The sequence below is a fragment of the Peromyscus leucopus genome, chromosome 6 (assembly GCF_004664715.2).
Source record: "Peromyscus leucopus breed LL Stock chromosome 6, UCI_PerLeu_2.1, whole genome shotgun sequence".
NCBI lineage: Eukaryota > Metazoa > Chordata > Mammalia > Rodentia > Cricetidae > Peromyscus > Peromyscus leucopus.
The window spans coordinates 117,774,157-117,792,818 of record NC_051068.1 but is presented as its reverse complement, the minus strand read 5'-3'; the positions used below and the strand labels follow the sequence as shown (position 1 = coordinate 117,792,818).

The 18,662-nt window shown below is 42.4% G+C and overlaps 1 protein-coding gene across 5 annotated transcripts in view; it reads left to right on the top strand.

The window, feature by feature from the left end:
• Positions 1 to 5,803: 5,803 nt before the first annotated feature.
• Positions 5,804 to 18,662, top strand: part of Samd13 (sterile alpha motif domain containing 13) — a 38,479-nt gene continuing 25,620 nt past the window's right edge. The window contains exons 1-2 of one of the 5 annotated variants that reach the window (XM_037207193.1): positions 8,826 to 8,987; positions 10,422 to 10,507. In XM_037207193.1, the coding sequence (XP_037063088.1) occupies positions 10,455 to 10,507 (53 nt within the window). In that variant the 5' untranslated portion in view covers positions 8,826 to 8,987; positions 10,422 to 10,454. The other 4 variants (XM_037207194.1, XM_028876866.2, XM_028876865.2 and 1 more) reach the window with 4 other exon arrangements.

The window sequence follows — 18,662 nt, the reverse complement described above, 5'->3', positions numbered from 1 at the left end:
TTCCATCTGCAGAGTGGCAGAACCCACACACACATCCTCACTCCCCACATCTACAAACTCAATGCCACTGTATTTCTTGATTTCTCTGGGATCACTTAATTATTCACATTTATCCAAACTTAATGTCAGTCTTCACAAGAAGTTCAGGATTTGGGAGTCATTCCCAAAGTCTCATTCCTCCAAGCTCCTTCACACTCTTCTTCCATCCTGAATTTTCTTAGGTTTTTCTCACATATCTAATCTACTGTTTTTCTATAAGATTTATTTTATTGGTATAAGTGTTTTGCCTGAATATTTGTATACCAAATGCAGTCCTTGAAGACCAGAAGAAGGCACTAGATCCCCAGGAACTGGAGTTACAGATGGTTGTGAGCAACCATACAGGTACTGGGGATGGAACTCAGGTCCTCTAGAAGAGCAGCAAGTGTTCTTAACAGCTGAGCTATCTTCAAGCACCAATGTTTACTTTAGAAAATTATGTATATGTGTCATGCATCCAGGGTATCTTTGGAGAACAGAGACATGCCCAGAGCTGAGTTACAATTGGTTGCAAGCCATCTGATGTGGGTGCCAGGACCCAAACTCAGACCCTCTGCCAGGGCAGTGCACACTCTTGACAGTAACCCATTATTATTTTCATTGCTACTACTTTGGCTCAAGATTACACTGCTGCTTGCCTGAATTACTGCAAAGATCTGATTAGTCTCTCTCCAAGTTTGTTCCCTATGATGTATCATTGCTAGAGTAGCCAAAATCATCCTTTAAAAATATGCTCGGTCATATTACTCATCTGCTCAAAACTCCCCAACAGCTGCCCACTTCAGAATGAAAGCAAAGTCCTTGCGATGCCCACAAACCCTATGCCATCTGTCCCCAGCTCCAAGGTCATTCTCAGCCTTCCTCCTAGTAGTTCTCTAGCCTTTAATCCAGCCACACTGACATCCTTGCTATTTCTTCCATCCAAAATCCACAGAGCAGTGCTTAGCAGGTGCGGCCTAGATTAAGTGTGGGGGGGGGGGGGATGAGGAAAGACTGGTTGGGGGTGCTGTGTCAATCAGGATTCTCTGTAGTGCGGAACGGATGGAATGAATACATGTTCTGAAGGGGGATGCATTGAAATGGCTTATGAGATAGGGGATAGGTAGTCCAACAATGGCTGTATGAATGCTGGGCAGGCTGAGAAACAGGCAGTTTGTGAGGCTGACTGCATTCATAATCCCAATCTAGTACCAAGAGTCTGGAAGATTCTTGGTGAGCTGCTGATCTTTGGTCCACATTGGAACTCAAAACTTCTGGAGTCTGAAGTCCCTGAAAGCTGGTGGCCGCAGGGACAGACCCCTCCACACCAGTGAGAAGCCAGGGCAAGCAAGCAGTGCTGTGTTCACATCCGAATTCTGGATATCTGGGCCACCTGCTAGATGGTGCTGTCCCCGGGGAGAGGATCTTCTCTCCTCATTTAACCGGTCCTTGAGATACCCTCAAGGACCTGCCCAGAGGCACGTCTTAGTTGATCCCAGATCTAATCCAGCCGACAATCAAATTTAACCATCCATGGTGCCAAGTTATCATTAGGGAGGAGAAATAAATGCTGGTGTAGTAGATCTTTGTGTCCTCATGTTAGAATAACCTGGGGTGGGAGGGGGAGCCACAGGATGAACTGTACTGGTGGCCCAAATTCCATGAATGATGTCATCATTGAAGTTGCTACACTCCAGAAAAAAAATCAATGTATCTTAAAACCATGTGAAAAACACTTTAAGTGTAAAACAGTATAGGCTGAGAAATTTCAGCATACATGAACTAACTGTGGGGCTGTGGAACAGTGAAGACCCACAGGGTATAAGACAATTCAGTAGTCCCAGACAATGGACGAGGTCTAGCATGGTAGGCTCCAGCAACACCATCCAGGCAGTATCATTTCCCAATCAGCAGCAAGAGCAAACTGACCCTCATGCATTTCCAAAACAACTCCTGGGCCAGTTCAGCATCCAGTGATCTCTTCTGTGTTCCGGCTTCCCCTCTGTGTGACTGTCTGCTGGCATGTCCCTCCTCATTGTTTCTTCCTTCCTTGGCTCTGATGGACTTCACCCCTGCGGCGGCTCTTGCCTGCACCTGACCAGTGCCTGCCTGCCATCATTATGGGCTCCTCAACTCGCCTGCCCACCCCTGCTGACCTGGCCTCCCCTTTGCCTCTACACAGGCTTTCCAACTTCCTCTCCTATGCAAATGGCTCCTAAAACTCTGTATCACCACATAATAGTCAAAGTAGTATTTCTAGCTGTATGTGGTTCTTCACACCCAGAAAGCCTCCTGTTTGGTTCCAAGACAAACTGGCCATCTTTTTTCCAAAATTTTATATTCCAGTGGTTGTATCTGTGTCAGAAACAACAACCACCACATCCTTAAATCCATAGAAACTGCCTTGGATTGCCTCTTCTTCCTCCCCCACATGCAACCGTTTGCCTTGCTCTGCCCATTTTCTCTCCAAAGACTCTCTCCCTGGCTGCTTCAAGTCTAGTTTAATACACTGTCTCTAGCTTAGAACATAGTCACCGACTCCTAACACAGCTTCCACTCCAATTCATTTCTTGATACTTCCACAAAAGGAATTGCTGTAGATAATAATAGTAGCTAACATTAGCTCAGTGCTTATAATAGGACACGCACTATTCTAAGTGTCTCCTGCCTATTTTAATCTGTGCTGCCACTCACAGCCATTGTTACACAACTGCTATTTCTTAAATTTTAATGCTGAGGTCAAAGAGATTTGGAGAGGTAAAATAACTTTGGAGTTCATAGACTTACCTCGGAAGTGACAGCACCAGGAGTCTGGGTCTCTGTGACTGTGTGGTCCTGGCTTTCATTCACCCCTCTTTTGACCCCACTTTATCATATTTCACCTTACAATCTTTACCTCTATCCCACTGCCTTTTCCTTCCCACTTCACTCTCCTAGGGCATCCACTTATTTATTTTCTTTTATTAAAAATATGTTTTTCATAAAATATATTCTAGTTCCCCTCCCCCAACTCCTCCTAGGTTCTCCCCACCTCTTTACCTCCCCAAATCCATACCCTTTCTTTTTCTTTTTCATCAGAAAAAAAATCACAAGCATTTAAAAAATAATATGATAAAATAAAAAACAAAATAAGACAAAACAAAAAACAAGCTAACAGAAAAAAAAGAGCCAAAGAAAAAGTACAAGAAACACATATAGATGCAGACACACACACACATTCACATCCATAGAAATCCCATAAAGACATGAAGACAGAAACCACACTACATTAACAAAAAATCTGTAAGGTTAAAAAGAAAAGAAAATCCAGACAAAGCATTGTGAGAAATAAATAATAAATAAATAGATGAATAAATAGATAAATAAATAAAAAAAACACCTCCAAATGAACTAGTATGTGGTGGTATTGTGTTCCCCAAAATATTGTGCACCCTAATAAACTTACCTGGGGTCAGAGACAGAACAGCTACTAGATACAAAGGCTAGTAAATGGTGGCACTCACACCTTTAATCCTAGCATTCCAGAGGTAGAAATCCCTCTGGATCTCTGTGAGTTCAAGGCCACATTGGAAACAGCCAGGCATGGTGACACACGCCTTTAATCCCAAGAAGTGAGCCTTTAATCCTAGGGAGTGGGATTAAAAGTGGGCAAAAACAGAAAGTTATACAAGGCGTGGAGACCAGAAACTAGAAGCATTTGGCTGGTTAAGCTTTCAGGCTTTCGAGCAGCACAGTTCAGCTGAGAGCCATTGGGATGAGGATACAGAAGCTTCCAGTCTGAGGAAGCAGGATCAGCTGAGGAACTGGCGAGGAGAGGTAGCTATGGCTTGTTCTGCTTCTCTGATCTTCCAGCATTCACCCCAATACCTGGCTCCAGGTTTGATTTTATTAATAAGAACTTTTAAGATTCCTGCTACACTAGTAAGTTCATTTTGTGTTATCAGCCTACTGTTAGGGCATGGGCCTGCCCTTAAGTGTGGTTTGTATACCCAAGTGAAACTCTGTTTTGTTTTTTAACTCTACGGGGCCTGCCACCCAGCTCCCAAATAAACTCATGGAGATTTATTCTTACTTATGAATGCCCAGCCTTAACTTGGCTTGTTTTAGCCAACTTTTCTAACTTAAATTATCCCATTTCCCTTTAACTATAGTTTGCCTCTGGGCTTTTATCTTATTCTATATACCTTTCTTTCCTTCTTACCCCATGGCTGGCTGGGTGGCTGTGTGGCTGTGTGGCTGTGTGGCTGTGTGGCTGGCCCCTAGCACCCTCCTCTTCTTCTTTTCTTGCTCCTCCTCCTCTCTTCTTCCAAGCCTAGATTTCTCCTCCTATTTATTCTCTCTGCCTAGCAGCCCTGCCTATCCTTCTCTCCTGCCTAGCTTTGGCTATTCTTCTCTTTATTAGACAATCAGGTGTTTTAGACAGGCAAAGTAACACAGCTTCACAGAGTTAAACAAATGCTAACATAAAAGAATGCAACACATCTTTGCATCATTAAACAAATATCCCACAGCATAAACGATATAAACACATCTTAAACTAATATTCCACAACAAGACTCTGTGGCGAAAACTAATTTTCCTTTGCAAATGATTATCAGTTGGAGATAGTTTCTGGGTTGGGGATGGAGGATGGTGTCCCCTGGCACCCCATCTGGCTTAGACCTGGAGCACTGTTTATTGATCTATTTACCGACTGTTTCTGGTGGTGGTCAGGGCATGGCATGTATTTCTTTGCGCAAGCGTCCTTGCATGTCTTCTGTGGGAGTGTGTGTAGAGGCAAAGGTCTACATGTGCCTCACCCACTTTTTTTTGTGTGTTTGTAACAATCTCTCTTTGGCCTGGACCTAGCCAAGGATTCCAAGCTACGCTGGCCAGGAGCCTTAGGGATGCTTCTAGCTCTGCCTTTCCAGAGATGGGGTTGAAACTGGTGCCACAAGCCTGACTTTTTGTTCTGTGTTAACTCCTGGTAGGTGAAATCTGTTTCACCTTTCTGACTCATTTTTCTTAAAATGGGCCTAATTTCTAGAATACTTGGAGATTTTTACACTTCCCAGGCAAACACTTTCCTGCTTGAGCTAGCTCCCAGGACCTCACTAGCTATTTCAAGAAAATGCATCACAAAAGTCTCTCTTCTTTGGCTCCCTGTACTACAGCTATTCCCAGTCTCCTTCTCCCACTCAGTCCTAACAACTGAGGGAAGGGTGGGAGGAGGAAGTGACTAAGTAGGCCTGACTCCAACCTCCTCAGGTGCAGACACACAAAACTGCATCTTTAGCCTTTCTTTGCTTAAATCCCATTGTTGCTTTATGGATCTAACAGAATGAAGCAAATGAGTAAACAACTCTTTGTAAAGATAATTTAAATAATTTTATTTTTTTTTAATATTTTTTTTGATTACAGAATGAAGTATAACAACTCTTTGTAAAGAGTGCTATGGAGCGGTCTGTAAATGGAGAGTCCAATTACCCTCCGATGGAGTTGTGCTATTTCTCCAACAAGAAAACAGGAGCGCCTAAGCAAAGTATGCCACACACGTGGAAGAGGAAGCAGAGCCCACAAAATAGGAACTTGGCCTGGGAAATCTCTTGTAATCATTGTTGCTAACGTCCGGCTTACACAGTTCAGCCGGGTTATCCACAAGAAAATGGTGTTAACCCGAAAATCTCCACTGTACTAGTTTTCCCGGGAGCTGCCCCTCCCTTCTGCTCCCTGGAAGTTTGGAGCCATTGGCAAACGTTCTCCTTGGAATCTCTGCGGATTCGGTCCTTTCCCTCTTAAGAGTCTCTGCCTCTCCACACCCCCTCCGCCCCATCTCCAGAGCCCCCTGGGGCCACGGTGGACTACAACTCCCGGCGTGCCGCGCGCGCCAGGCGCTTCTCTGGGCTCCGCGCGTGGCGGCCACCGAGCGGCTGGGGGGAGGTAAGTGATGGGCTCGCAGGCCGTCCGGGAACACGCCCGCCTTCCCTCCTCTCCAGGATGAAAGGAACCAGTGAGCACCAGGATAAGGACAAAAACAAAACAAACCAAAACAATCCAAATTTCCCCCAAACGCCCGCCCCGCGATCCCTGTGTGTTGGGCGCCCCGCGGGCGTGCACTTTGTCACCTGGAGTGGAGCAGGGCAGAGCTGGCGGGACGGGACGGGGTGCTAGGCTCGGCGCCACACCCCTAGGAGCTCCCACCCCAGGCAGACCTGCCGGTTCTCCCTGAGAATCTCAGCAGAAACTTTCCCCGCTGTCCCCCGCGCCACCGCGAGTTGCTCAGCCGACCGCCGGCCGCGAGGGCGGCCGTCCTTTGCCCTGGAGACGCCCTTCGGGAAGCGTGCAGCCCTGCCCTCGGGGACCTCGGTCCAGCACGGACCAGGCGGAGGATCCCTACAGTACAGCCTGGCTTTCCTGGGCCGTCTGTGCTTCCTGGAGGTGGGTGCGGGTCAATATAGAAGCCATCTCTCCAAGTACCTAGTCTCGAGTCCTTCGTGGCTGGCCTCCCCTCCCCCACCCGAGGGCGCTTTCAAGTGATCCAAAAGTTCTCTGTTCCAGAATCCTGAGGCTAGGGTATCCAGAGTTACGTTAATACAGACATACTGCCTTAGAAAGACTTGTTTGGGCGCCCCCTACACAACACACACACACACACACACACACACACACACACACACACACCACAACATGTTCTATAATCACAAAGCACACCACTTGCATACAGCACACAACACATACAGTCCACACAAATACAGTGTTAACATACACGTTCTTATAAGAGCAAATGGCTAACGTGCTTGTTAGAGTGTGCAAAGATGAGAGGGTGAACACACATGTTCACAAATGTCAACTTATTTCCAAAGTTAGAAACTAGCTGGTAAGTGAAACCTGTTACCATCATTTAGGACACCTTGGTGGCTCGTTCTTGATGAAGTGGGACCACTTTCCTATAATACTTCTAGAAACACATTTATTTAACAGGCAAACATGATCACAGCAGGCAGGAAGGGGAACTTAGCCTATTTTATGTGAAGGGAGAGGTGCTTGGAGAAACTCGACAGAGCCTTTCCTAGTGTGCCTGAGGAAGACTCAGCGTTTTTACGTCGCTGACTCTTTTTCCCTTGGAGAGTGGCAGTCAAAGCTACTCTGAGAACAGTTCTGAGCTGTGCTGTCAGGGACCCCTCCCCCTGGATCCCTGCCCACCAGGCTTACAATTCAATGCCAATCTCTTTGGCTGTAGCCGGAAAGTAGGACGGAGTTTCACATCCAGTCCCACAGTGTGGATCTGTTGATGAGTTAGTGCTCCGTCTCCCTCATTTTGGTCATTCCTGATACTGTACACACATGCCCACCCAGGCTCAAAACAGTCCTCAGAAATATTGAGCGCTTACAATTAACCCTAAAAATTTATAGCTGCTTTTGCAACGAGGCAGTGACAAAGCCCAGTAAAGAGAGCCTTTGAAATAGTTCTCAGTTGTGGGCCTTTGGGAAGCTGAAAATTTCTAATGCCATTCCTGAAACAAGGTGTGTGGGTGGGTGGGTGACTTAGGAATTCAGGATCCAAATTTCTCTCAGACTTGTTGACCTTTGATCTCTGAACTTCCTTAAGGATTAGTAAAGCAAAGGGAGGCACACCACTTTCTCCTCAGTTCTGCCTAAAGTCAACAACATCACACTTGCAGAGGACCAAGAATTCTCGGGGTCCTTGTCAGGAACTGAAGGTGTCGGTATTTTGAGTGGATTTTGTCAGTGTGTTTCGCCATTGTCTTTTGTCTTTTGGGTTTTTTTTTTGTTTTTTATTTTTTGTTTGTTTGTTTGTTTGTTTGTTTTGGAGAATGGGTGTGGGGGGTTGGTGGATATCTCGAACTAAAAGTGTCGAAATGTTGATTGGTATATGTTTTCCACTCATGTACAAAACGTTTATGAGGTTTATGGAACAGGAATGCCCCCCACAGCCCCAGTAGTGGTTCCCAGCTGACCGGGGGCACTGCAACACTGACCAGGTAACCATCAAAAAATCCTCCAGTCTCTGTGTCCTACCACTAAGTTTCCTGAATTGGAACTGAAATGGTGGTAGGTTGGCGCATCTTAATTATACGTGACTTGGGCAATACCAAGTGCTCATGGCTTAGAAGTGTTGGCTGAATTTGGGGTGGGGAGGGTAAGCTTTTTTTTTTTTCAATGCAACTGAGCTAAACCATTCAAATTAAGCCTTGCCGGAGTGTTTTTCCTTTGCAGAATAAGATTTGGTTTGGTTTAGTTTCTCTTGGCTTTCTTGGCTGGAATGGGAACGTTTTTCAGGAGCTCTGGTCTTCTATTACACATTCTCTCCGAGAAAGATGCTGCTTCCTGCGTCGTGGAGTGAAGGGATTTGCTGGCCAGCCCGAGCTTTCCTTATCTTCACAAAGAGATTACTTAAAAGGCAGCTCTGGGAACTTGATCCAGCACCTCTGTTAGGAAAAAAGACTAACTCAGGACCGCAGCTTCTGAGTGTTCACTGTGTAGAGCCCGCCCGCCACAAGCCCTGGGCTGTCTCTTGTTTCCCCACAGGGAGAAAACGAAATAGTTTGAAACACGGCGTGGCTACGCAGAACAACAGTAAAGATCTCTGTGGCAACGGGAATGGAGGAGACAACAGGCTGCTTAGGCAGCTTCTCTTTCCTTGCAGGAGACATGTGCAAGGAGAGTTCTGCCCACTTGGAAGTGGTGCTCACTCCCTCTCACTAATTGTGCGGAAGGTCGTTAGCAAAGTGAACAGGCACGCTGTAGCTTTAAAAAGTCAGCCATGAACCAGAAAGCGGTTGCGACTTGTGTGTGATTCCTAGCGTCGTCGTCATGTTGGCTGAGAGCCAGCCTGGTTTTATTTCACTGTGTCAAATTGTACCTCCTTATTGAATTCCTTTGCCAGACTACTTTGTGAAAGAAAAAATGGGGGTTTCTTTGCTCTTCTTGATAAGCCTATAAAAATGATATGTTTTAGTTGCTTCTAGGTAGGTTTTCTTTTTACTCTTTCAGGGAAAAAAAAGAAAAATAATAGTAGTGATAATAAGACAATGTAGTGTGCTGTCGTAGGGTGCTGCCGTGAGTTGTTTTGTTTTGTTTCTGGGATGCTTAGAAAATGGTGAATGTATAGCAGTTTCCAACTGAAGTGCCGCTCTTCTTGTGGTTGGAACAGCGGCACTGTCTCCCTGTCTACTCTGACTGTGTGCATGGATGCCGATATCTAGATGTATATTCAATGTTGGGTTTCTTTAGCAGGGATCTTAGAGATTTAGCAACTGTAGGTGTATGTGTGTGTGTGTGTGTGTGTGTGTGTGTGTGTGTGTGTGTGTGTATAGTGGAGATTATCCCACGCTGGCGATGTTGTTTGTTAATCATCCACTTCTGGAAGAATGATGATATCTTGTGAATATACTGAAGGATGTACTTGCCGTATCACAGTAATCCCTGGAGGAGGAGTGCCAGAGTCTTAGTGATTAGAGAGGAAATGTATTTAATTTATGGCTTCAGCTGAATACGAAGAAACTCCAGACAGACCAGGCTTTTTGTTTTGATTTTCTTTTCTTTAAAGCAGCACCCCGCCCCAATTTTGTTAATTGTTTATTAGTTGTGGAGGGTTTTTATTTTTTACAAGTTCCTCATCTGATAAACATAAAGAGTCATATATGTTACTGTATATCTCAAATGTTTTGATGATTTTACGTAAATCTGATGAGCTGCCTCCCCTCCCCCACCCCAAACACACACACCACCTTCACCCTTTCTGTGCTAAGCTATCTGGTTAGTGTGTGTGTGTGTGTGTGTGTGTGTGTGTGTGTGAGAGAGAGAGAGAGAGAGAGAGAGAGAGAGAGAGAGAGAGAGAGAGAGAGCGAGCGCTTTCTGCTTTAAGTCGGCATGGCCGTCCCCCAGAGTTTTGCTGAGCATAGATGAGGTAGGGAACACTTTCTGATAAAAGCTTTAAGTCCCTTCTGCATTTCATAAAAAGCTGGAAGCAGGGGGTGGGGGTGAACAAAAACAAACAGAAAGCAATAAAAGAAAAAGGAAAAAGAGAAACACAGCCCATAGGAGGAAGGGGCCAGAAAGAGAGGCTGGTTTTCTCTACTTTGAGTAGGAGTTGCAGTGTCTTCAGGGAACAAGGTGGCCCAGGAAGCCCTGCCAGGTCACACTCCTGGTTTGGAAAGAGGCTTCGGTTTCCTTTGCGCGTTCTTGCTGTCAGGGTAGGCAGTATGCTGCAAAAGAAAGCACCCTAGCCCATCATCCGGTCCTTCAGGTTGATCCTCTCTCCAATCACTGGGGACTAGAGATTTAACAGACGTACGTGAACTGGTGTGAAGCCGTAAACGGGACCATGTGTTTCCAGTTGAGAATATGTATTCTCTCACTTTCTAAGAATTAAACGCAAGCTTTTCTCCCTTATTGATTAGTTGCAGAAGTAAAGGAACCCTGCAAGCCTTCCCATGCTCTCTGTTGACATGGACAACAAGAGAAATGGCCGTGTCGGGGTCAAAAAGTAAGTGAAGCCGGCTTCTGAGTTCTGCTTCTGCCGACAACACAGGGACCTGCTTTCTGTTTTGGTTCTTCTTAGCTGCTGAAGTACAGCATGGGGGTGGGGGGTCCGTTCATCGCAGTGGCCACCAGCTGCCTGTTCCCCCTTAACTCCAGCTTGCAGTCCAGCTCTCTGACAAGTGGTAACTTTAGGAGTCGAGACCCGTGTGGAAGGCTGATGGTATCAGGCTGTGGATCAAAGAGGCTTGGGGAATTTAGCCCTACATTGTCGTATTAGACAAAAAACTGAGCAGGCAGATCCCCAAGTTCATAGGCTGCTAGGGTGGGAGCAGAGAGCAGAGTTTGAGATTTTGTGTTTGCTTTAACAACGTCACCTCTAACTTCAAAGCTGAGAGTGGTAGGTCACTTTAGTTAGATACTAAGATTAACTTCTCTGCCTGAGTTTTCATTTTTTCCTTGAAGGTAAAATATTTTGGCCCGTATGGAGGGGGTCTCTTTGGATATCGCTTCTCACATGTGACACTCCCAATTTTGTTTGCTGTCTAAGGGTTATGTGCTGGAGTCTTCTTGATAGGAACATATGAGAGGATTGTGCAGCTTAGCATTTCCAGAACATAGGAAAACACTAAGTTGCAGGATATCTGTGAGTCCACTGCAGTCATTGAGGAATTGTATTGAAACTGTAACCATCTTGGTTACAAGGAGGATGAAACTTCCAGGAGGGTGTCCACCATGTCCTTCCTGCCCTTTTGTTTAGCAGCTTGTCCACGGAAGCCATGATAGGTAAACAAGGAGGCATGTGCTGCAGATTTATTAGCAGAATATCTATTTTGCTTCACAGAAACATTACATTAAAATTAACTTAATGAAACCTCTTTTTTTAAAAAAAAAATTCCAGAAACTGCTGGGTGGTGGTGGCGCACACCTTTAATCCCAGCACTTAGGAGGCAGAGGCAGGTGGATCTCTGTGAGTTCGAGGCCAGGCTGGGCTACAGAGTGAGCTCCAGGACAGGGCTCCAAAGCTACACAGAGAAACCCCATCTTGAAAAAACAAAAAACACAACAAACAGAAAATTCCAGAAACTGATGCATCCCTGCAGTACTGCCATCTTTCCCATTACAGTTGAGGGAGCCCAGTGGTAGGTAGAGTGCTCACTTAGCAAGAATGGAACCCTAGATTTAATCCCCAACAGTAACAAAAAACTGTTGAAATATAATGCACATATATAACAAATTGCCTGTGCTAAAAAGATAAATTTTGGTCAGTTTTAGCATTTTTATACCCATAAAGCCACTGTGCCCACCGAGATAATGAGCAGACCTCTTATCTCCACTTCCTCACAGTCCTGAGTAGTCTCCCCTTTGCATCTGTTTCCTGCGTCGTCCGTGTCCCCGACAACCGTGGGTAAGATGTCAGTCATTATAAACTATTTGATTTTGCATAAGTGAGTATATATTATACATGTATAATGCATATAAAACACATACTTATATAGACTGGTATCTCAGCATAGTCTGTAATTGATGAATATCACTGTAGTACTGGTTCATTACCTTCTTCTGATTCAAGGTCTCACTGGCACAATTGCTTGCTGGAACTTGTTATGTAAACCAGGCTGGTCTTGAGCCCACAGAATTCTGCCTGCCTCTGCCAGCCTCTTCCTCACAAGTGCCGGGATTAAAGGCATGTGCTACCATACCCAGCTTGGTTGACTGCTTTTTACCACAGGGTATTATTTTATTATATAGGCACACAGCTACTTACCCAACTACATAGTGATAGAGAATGGAGTTGTTTCCATTTTTGTAGGTATTATCCAAATGAAGTTGCTTTGATTGTTCATGTTAGGTCTTTATGTGAGTAGGTGCTTTATTGCATTGCGTAAGCACTTAGGAAGGAATTAAAGTACTTGGCTATATGATAGGTATATGTTAAACTCTGTTATGAACCTTTCCCAAATGCATTACCACCAACAGTGCATATTTCAGCTGTCTCATTTCCTCATGAAATCTCTTCCCTATTAGAGATAGTGGTGAGGGTGTAATTTCCATTTCCCTAATGCCTTTTGATGTTAGCCGTCTTCTCTGATGCTGCTTTGATATCCATGTATCATCTTGGGTGCACTGTTGTTCAAATTTTTCACCTCAGTTTTTATTGGCTTTTCATATTTGTTGTGTAGAATTTTTATGTACCAAGAATACATATTTTATTGGATTAGTATTTTTTTCATATTTGCCATAGAATTTCTATGTATTATAAACACAAGTTCTTTTTTATGACTTGTTCATGGCTTGTTTTGTGGTTCTTTCTTTAAAGTCTTTGAAATTGAAAAAGGTTTTTAATCTTGCTGTAGTCCCACTCATTTTTTTTCTTTTATGGATAGTGCTTTGTTATATTTAAGAATTATATTTAAGAATTCATAGACCAAAGTCTTGGCAACTTTCTTCTAAAAGTTTGATAATTTTAGGTTTAGGTACTTAGAACTATGATGTTTAATTTAGTGGGTTTTTTAACGATTTATTTTACTGTTATGTGTATATATGTGAGTCTCTGTATGGGTATCTGAGCATGCATGCATGTGCCTATGGAGGCCAAAAGTTGTAGGAGCCCCTGGAGATGGAGTTATAGTCTGTTGAGAGTTGCCCATTGTGGGTGCTGGGAACCAAACCTAGGGCCTCTGTAAGAGCAGTAAGCACTCTTAACCACTGAGCCATCTCTAAAGCCTCTCAAATTAGTTTTTATGTGGAATGTGAGATAAACAAAGTATTTGTGTGTGTGTGTGTGTGTGTGTGTGTGTGTGGTTGTGATGGTGTTAGCCAAATTTTCTAGCACCATTTGTTCAAATGCTTCTGCAACTTTTTTTTGACAAATAATTGATTCTGTGTGTTTACTAGACTATTCTGTTTCACTGATTGTTTACATATATGTGTACCAAAATAACGCTGCATTGATAATTGGAGCTTTGATAACTATGGCCTCATGTTAGGTAGTATTAACTAACTTTGTTCTTAGTTTCCATAGTAGTTTTGGTTCTTTAGATTTCCTTATGATTTTAGAATCAGCTATCTCCCCTGAAGAGAGAGAGAGAGAGAGAGAGAGAGAGAGAGAGAGAGAGAGAGAGAGAGAAAGGAAGGAAGGAAGGAGAGAGAGAGAGAGAAAGAAAGAAAGAAAGGAAGGAAGAAAGGAAGGAAGGAAAGAAGGAAGGGAGGAAGGGAAGAAAGACCTGGTGGTATTTCCATTGGCAAACCTACTGACATTAGCATTCGTATGAGTTGGTTGGGAGGAAGGGACACAGTGAGGACAGTGTGTCTCCCCATTTACCTGGTCCTTAACATCTCTTCACAGTGTGTCTCCTCACTTACCTGATCCTTAACATCTCTTCACAGTGTGTCTGGATTTCTGAATGTTGCTCTTAAACACTTTCACCTGGTGTGTCTGTCGATATTTCTTGTTTTTATGATATGGTGGTTTGAATTTCCAGTTATTTGTTATTACTATATAGAGCTAGATTTGATTCTGTACATGGTCTTATTTTCTACAACTTCATTAAACTTACTTCTAATCACTTCTTTAGGAGAGTCCACAGTATTTTAAAATCTGGACTGTAGCATGAATCTTAAAAGTTCTTATTAATAAAATCAAACCTGAGCCAGGTATTAGGGTGAACTGGAAGATCAGAGAACCAAGAACAAGCCACAACTACCTCACCTCTCCAGATCCTCAGCTGGTTTTGTTTCCTCAGACTGGAAGCCTCTGTGTACTCATATCTGAATGGTTCTCAGCTGAACTGTGCTGCTAGAAGCCTGAAAGCTTAACTAGTCAAATGCTTCTAGTTTCTGGTCCTCACGCCTTATATACCTTTCTGCTTTCTACCACCACTCCCTGGGATTAAAGGCTTGCTTTCAGGGATTAAAGCGTGTGTCACCATGCCTGGCCATTTTCAATGTGGCCTTGAACTCACAGAGATCCAGAGGGATTTCTACCTCTGGAATTCTAGGATTAAAGGCGTGTGCTACCACTGCCTAAATTCTATGTTTAATATTGTGGCTGCTCTGTCTCTGACCCAGATAACTTTATTAGTATGCACAATACTTGGGGGAACACAATACCACCCTGGGCTATCATTCTTTTGTCCTTAAATATGGTTTTACTTATTTTCTTCGATTTTGATGTTGTTTGTATTTCCTTCCATTTTGTTAAGTCCATTCTCTGGCAGAAGACTGAAAACTGTGATGTAAGCAGACATCCTTGTTTATTGTCTCCTCTGTCCCTCACCCTCTTTACCCAGGGGCAGGTGTCCTTTTATCCCCTCACCTGCTCTTGACATTTTTTAATTTGTGTTCTACTTTGGCTTATGAGGCTTGGTATGGCATTATGTTTCTTGTACTTGGGCTATGTTTTGTTTTTTTAGATCTGTGAGTCTAGTTTTCATCACATTTGAAAAGATATTTAGCCATTGTTATTCCAAAACATGCCCCTTTTCCATTTGTCTATGTGTTTGACTACTTGATATTTTCCCACAATTCCCTGATGCTCTGTTCATTTTTAAGTGTTTTTCTCTATTTCATTCTGAATAGCTCCTGTTGCTGCATATTTAATTTTACTTAATCTTGTCTCTTAAAATTCTAATCTCTTGTTTAAAATACCATGTATATTTTTATTTCAGGAAAAAAATATTCATCATCTCTGAAAGTTAACCTTGGAGAGGTGTGTGTGTGTGTGTGTGTGTGTGTGTGTGTGTGTGTGTTCGTGTTCCATGTCTTAACATATTTAATCTTTTCTCTAGCTTTCTGATATGCGGATTATAGACATAAAACTTTAATCATTTGAATTAATTTCTCAATTTTAAGTGGCTGATGTTTGGTAATTTTTGATTGGATGGTAGGCAGTGTGAATTTTACTCTTTTCAGTGCTGGATTGTTCTTAAATTTCTATAATTGCTTGATGTAAGTTCCTGGGTGCTATTTTCTTAGAAACTGTCTATCCTTTCAAGTCTCTCTTTTAAGTTTTATGAGCCAGGACCAAAGCTGCACTGATCTAGGGCTGTTTCCTGGCCTTTTACTGAAGCAAGACCCTCCTTTTTACTATTCCAGTGCTCCTGCATTATGAGATTTTCCTCTTTGACAGGTGAAAAAGGCACTATTCTTGCCCATGCATGATGTCTGATGATTTTTTCCCTCTAGTACTTCTGGGTGATTTTTTTTTCCCCAGCCTCAGAAAGTTCCACAAAGATGCTGATGAGAATTCTGCTGAACACTCCAGGGACACCCTTTTGAGTTGGTCTCTACATATCTCCTCCTAACTGTCCCGAGTGCATGCTGAAGACCTTCCCCAGACCTATCTCCTCCTAACTGTCCCGAGTCCATGCTGAAGACCTTCCCCAGGACCTACCTTCCTTTTTTCCCTTCTTTCAGGGTCCTGATTCTTTAGTGACTATGACCAATGTTTTGAGTGCCATATTATTTTATATATTTTTGTCTGCTTGTTCAGTTGTCTTATGAGAGTAGAAGAGTGAGCATGGCCTCCATTATTTCACTTGACTGGAAGTAGGCATTCCATTCAATCTCAAGCCACATGGCCACAAATGGCTGTCTGTAACAGTGGAGAGGGAAGAGCCGGGTTATCATGTAGACTCTCTAAAGGCATTAAGCATTAAGTCTTTAGGATGTGGCTGTGCACTATGTTTAGTAGCGCCTGCAGCCTCTGCTATTGGGTCTCTATTATGCCTAACGTCTATATCATGACAATCAAGCATGCCTCTGGACACTGTAAGAAGTTTCCTGATGCATAAAATCATCCCTTACTGGAAACTGCCAGCCATTCTAAGCAAACCTGTGCATGAGGATTATGTAATGCTGTAACTTCTAGGCATCATGACTCATTTACATTTCGTGTACTGGTCCTTTCTGCTTAAAACTGTAAAAGGATCATAAATACTAAAAATATTTCAATCTGGAGAATTCTTTGCCTTCCTTCTTTTGCTTCTTGCTGTATATATTATAGAAGAAAGAAGAAAAGAGGAATAATAAAGCAAATGTTATAAAATAGTAACGAATTGGGGAATCTAGGTGAAAGATATAAGAGATATTTGCACTATTCTTTAGTTTTAAGTCTAAAATTACTTTTTAAAAAACACGTTGTGAGGATGAAGAAAGTCAGAAGAAAAGATATGTATGTCTCCCTTTAGGAAAAAGCAGTATTCTCAACCCAGATTAGGAAACCGGAGGCCAGCAAGCCAGACTTTGAATCAAATCATATGTTCAGAACACTTGGATTTCACCTTGATTTTACTTCTTGGCTATCAGAAGAATAACACCCACTTAATTTATCCCTGCTTTGAGTCTCTTGACAATAAAGGAAAGATTGAAATTGCAAGGATCAAAAGAAAGTATGTGTGTAATGAATTATTCAGTGAGTTGCAACGATAGTCATTATGTTCCAAGTCAGAAAGCATCACAGTACCTACTGTGAGTCATGCCTACCTACTATGAGTCATGTCTTGTGCTGTCTTCACAAATATTGTTCCATCTAATTATTACAGTCTTTGATATTTAAGTATATTGCAGCATTTAAACATGACTAAGGGCAGAAAAGTAACTGTGAAATAGTTTTTCTTTGAAAATCACATGGAAAGTGGCAAACCTGAGATCTGAACTCAGCTATTTGAGATCCAAGATTCTCACTTTCCTTCCAGCAGGTTCTGAGCTGCAACAGCCCGTTCCTCAGTCCCATATGCTGGCGTGAGTCTGGTTGCAGGCATTTTGGAGCATACTTGTTTCAAAGTTCACCTGGGTTCTTTGTCGTGGCTATAAGAGAATAAAAGGAGGATTAAAACTTCAATTTCAGGTCTTTGCTTTTTCATGTGTATTGACCTAAAAGGGACAGGATACATACTAAAACATGTTCTTGATATTTCTAAGTTATTTTCATTAAGCTTATTCAGTATTCGCTATGTGTGGTACTATTTAACGTAAGGACATTTTCATATAATGCCTTGACAGTTTTCAACAAACACCATAGAGGAGTTCTCTTCCTTGCTTGCTTCTTTCATTAATTCCTACTAAAATCTCCCAAACTTGAGCCACAAAACTCTTAGATTTCTAATATGGATCCTTGTTAAGATTTTGGTTATTTTGTATCTGCATCAATTAGATGTTGGCAAGACAACCACCAAAGCCTTTTAGTTCATGATCTTCACCAGTAAAAACAGAGGCCCATATGATTAGCAAACAGAAAAAAAAAAAATAGCCCAAACTGGAGTACTCATTCCACAGAAGGTGATATTTACATCGCCAGTTAGCATGGAGGAGGTAGTCAGTACAGGTTGTGACCAAGAAAATGCAAATCAAGTCATAGCTTCAAACCCATTCACTTGGCAAGTGTTTAAAAATACCAAAATACCAGTCATGATAAAGGGTGTGGATCTCTAAGATAGTAGTACTCCAGAATGTCGATGTCTTTGGAAAACAGTTTATATTATTTTATAGCAAATATATTGTATATCTCAGCAATTCCATATATATATATATATAAAATATCTCAGCAAATCCATATATATATATATATATATATATATATATATATAAATTGCTGTCATGTAGTAATAAATTTTGAGCCACTTACGTAATTTAAAATTTTTCTAGAGGACATTTGTGAAACAGATGAAACAGATTTCAGTAATATATTTTATTTAACTATGTTATCAACATAACATTATTGAAATATTTTACATTTTTGTCATATATTTTATAAACCTATTATGTAGTTTCCATTTTTGTGTATCTCAAGTTGAACACAAATTTTTCTTGTTAGGTCTGCACTTGGATTTCATATAATTTACAGATGGAAAAAAGTGTAATCACATATCCAGTCAACTCCAAAAATACTGATCTGCTGTCACCCCTTTCACTAGGCTGTGGCCTTCCAATGTTTATCAAGTGTCTGTTTGATCATAGACCAGTTAAAATGGATTAGTTGATAATTGGAATTAAACATTGACTGGAGATATTCTGAAGGGGAGATTTAACTACTACTTTAAAAACAAGCGAGTAGGGCCCTTAATGTCTGATTGAGAACAGAGAAGAGGATTTGAGTGACGTAAGTAAAAACATTGACTTGGGGAGTTGAGGCTGTTGTCCATTTGAGTTTCAGGACAAGT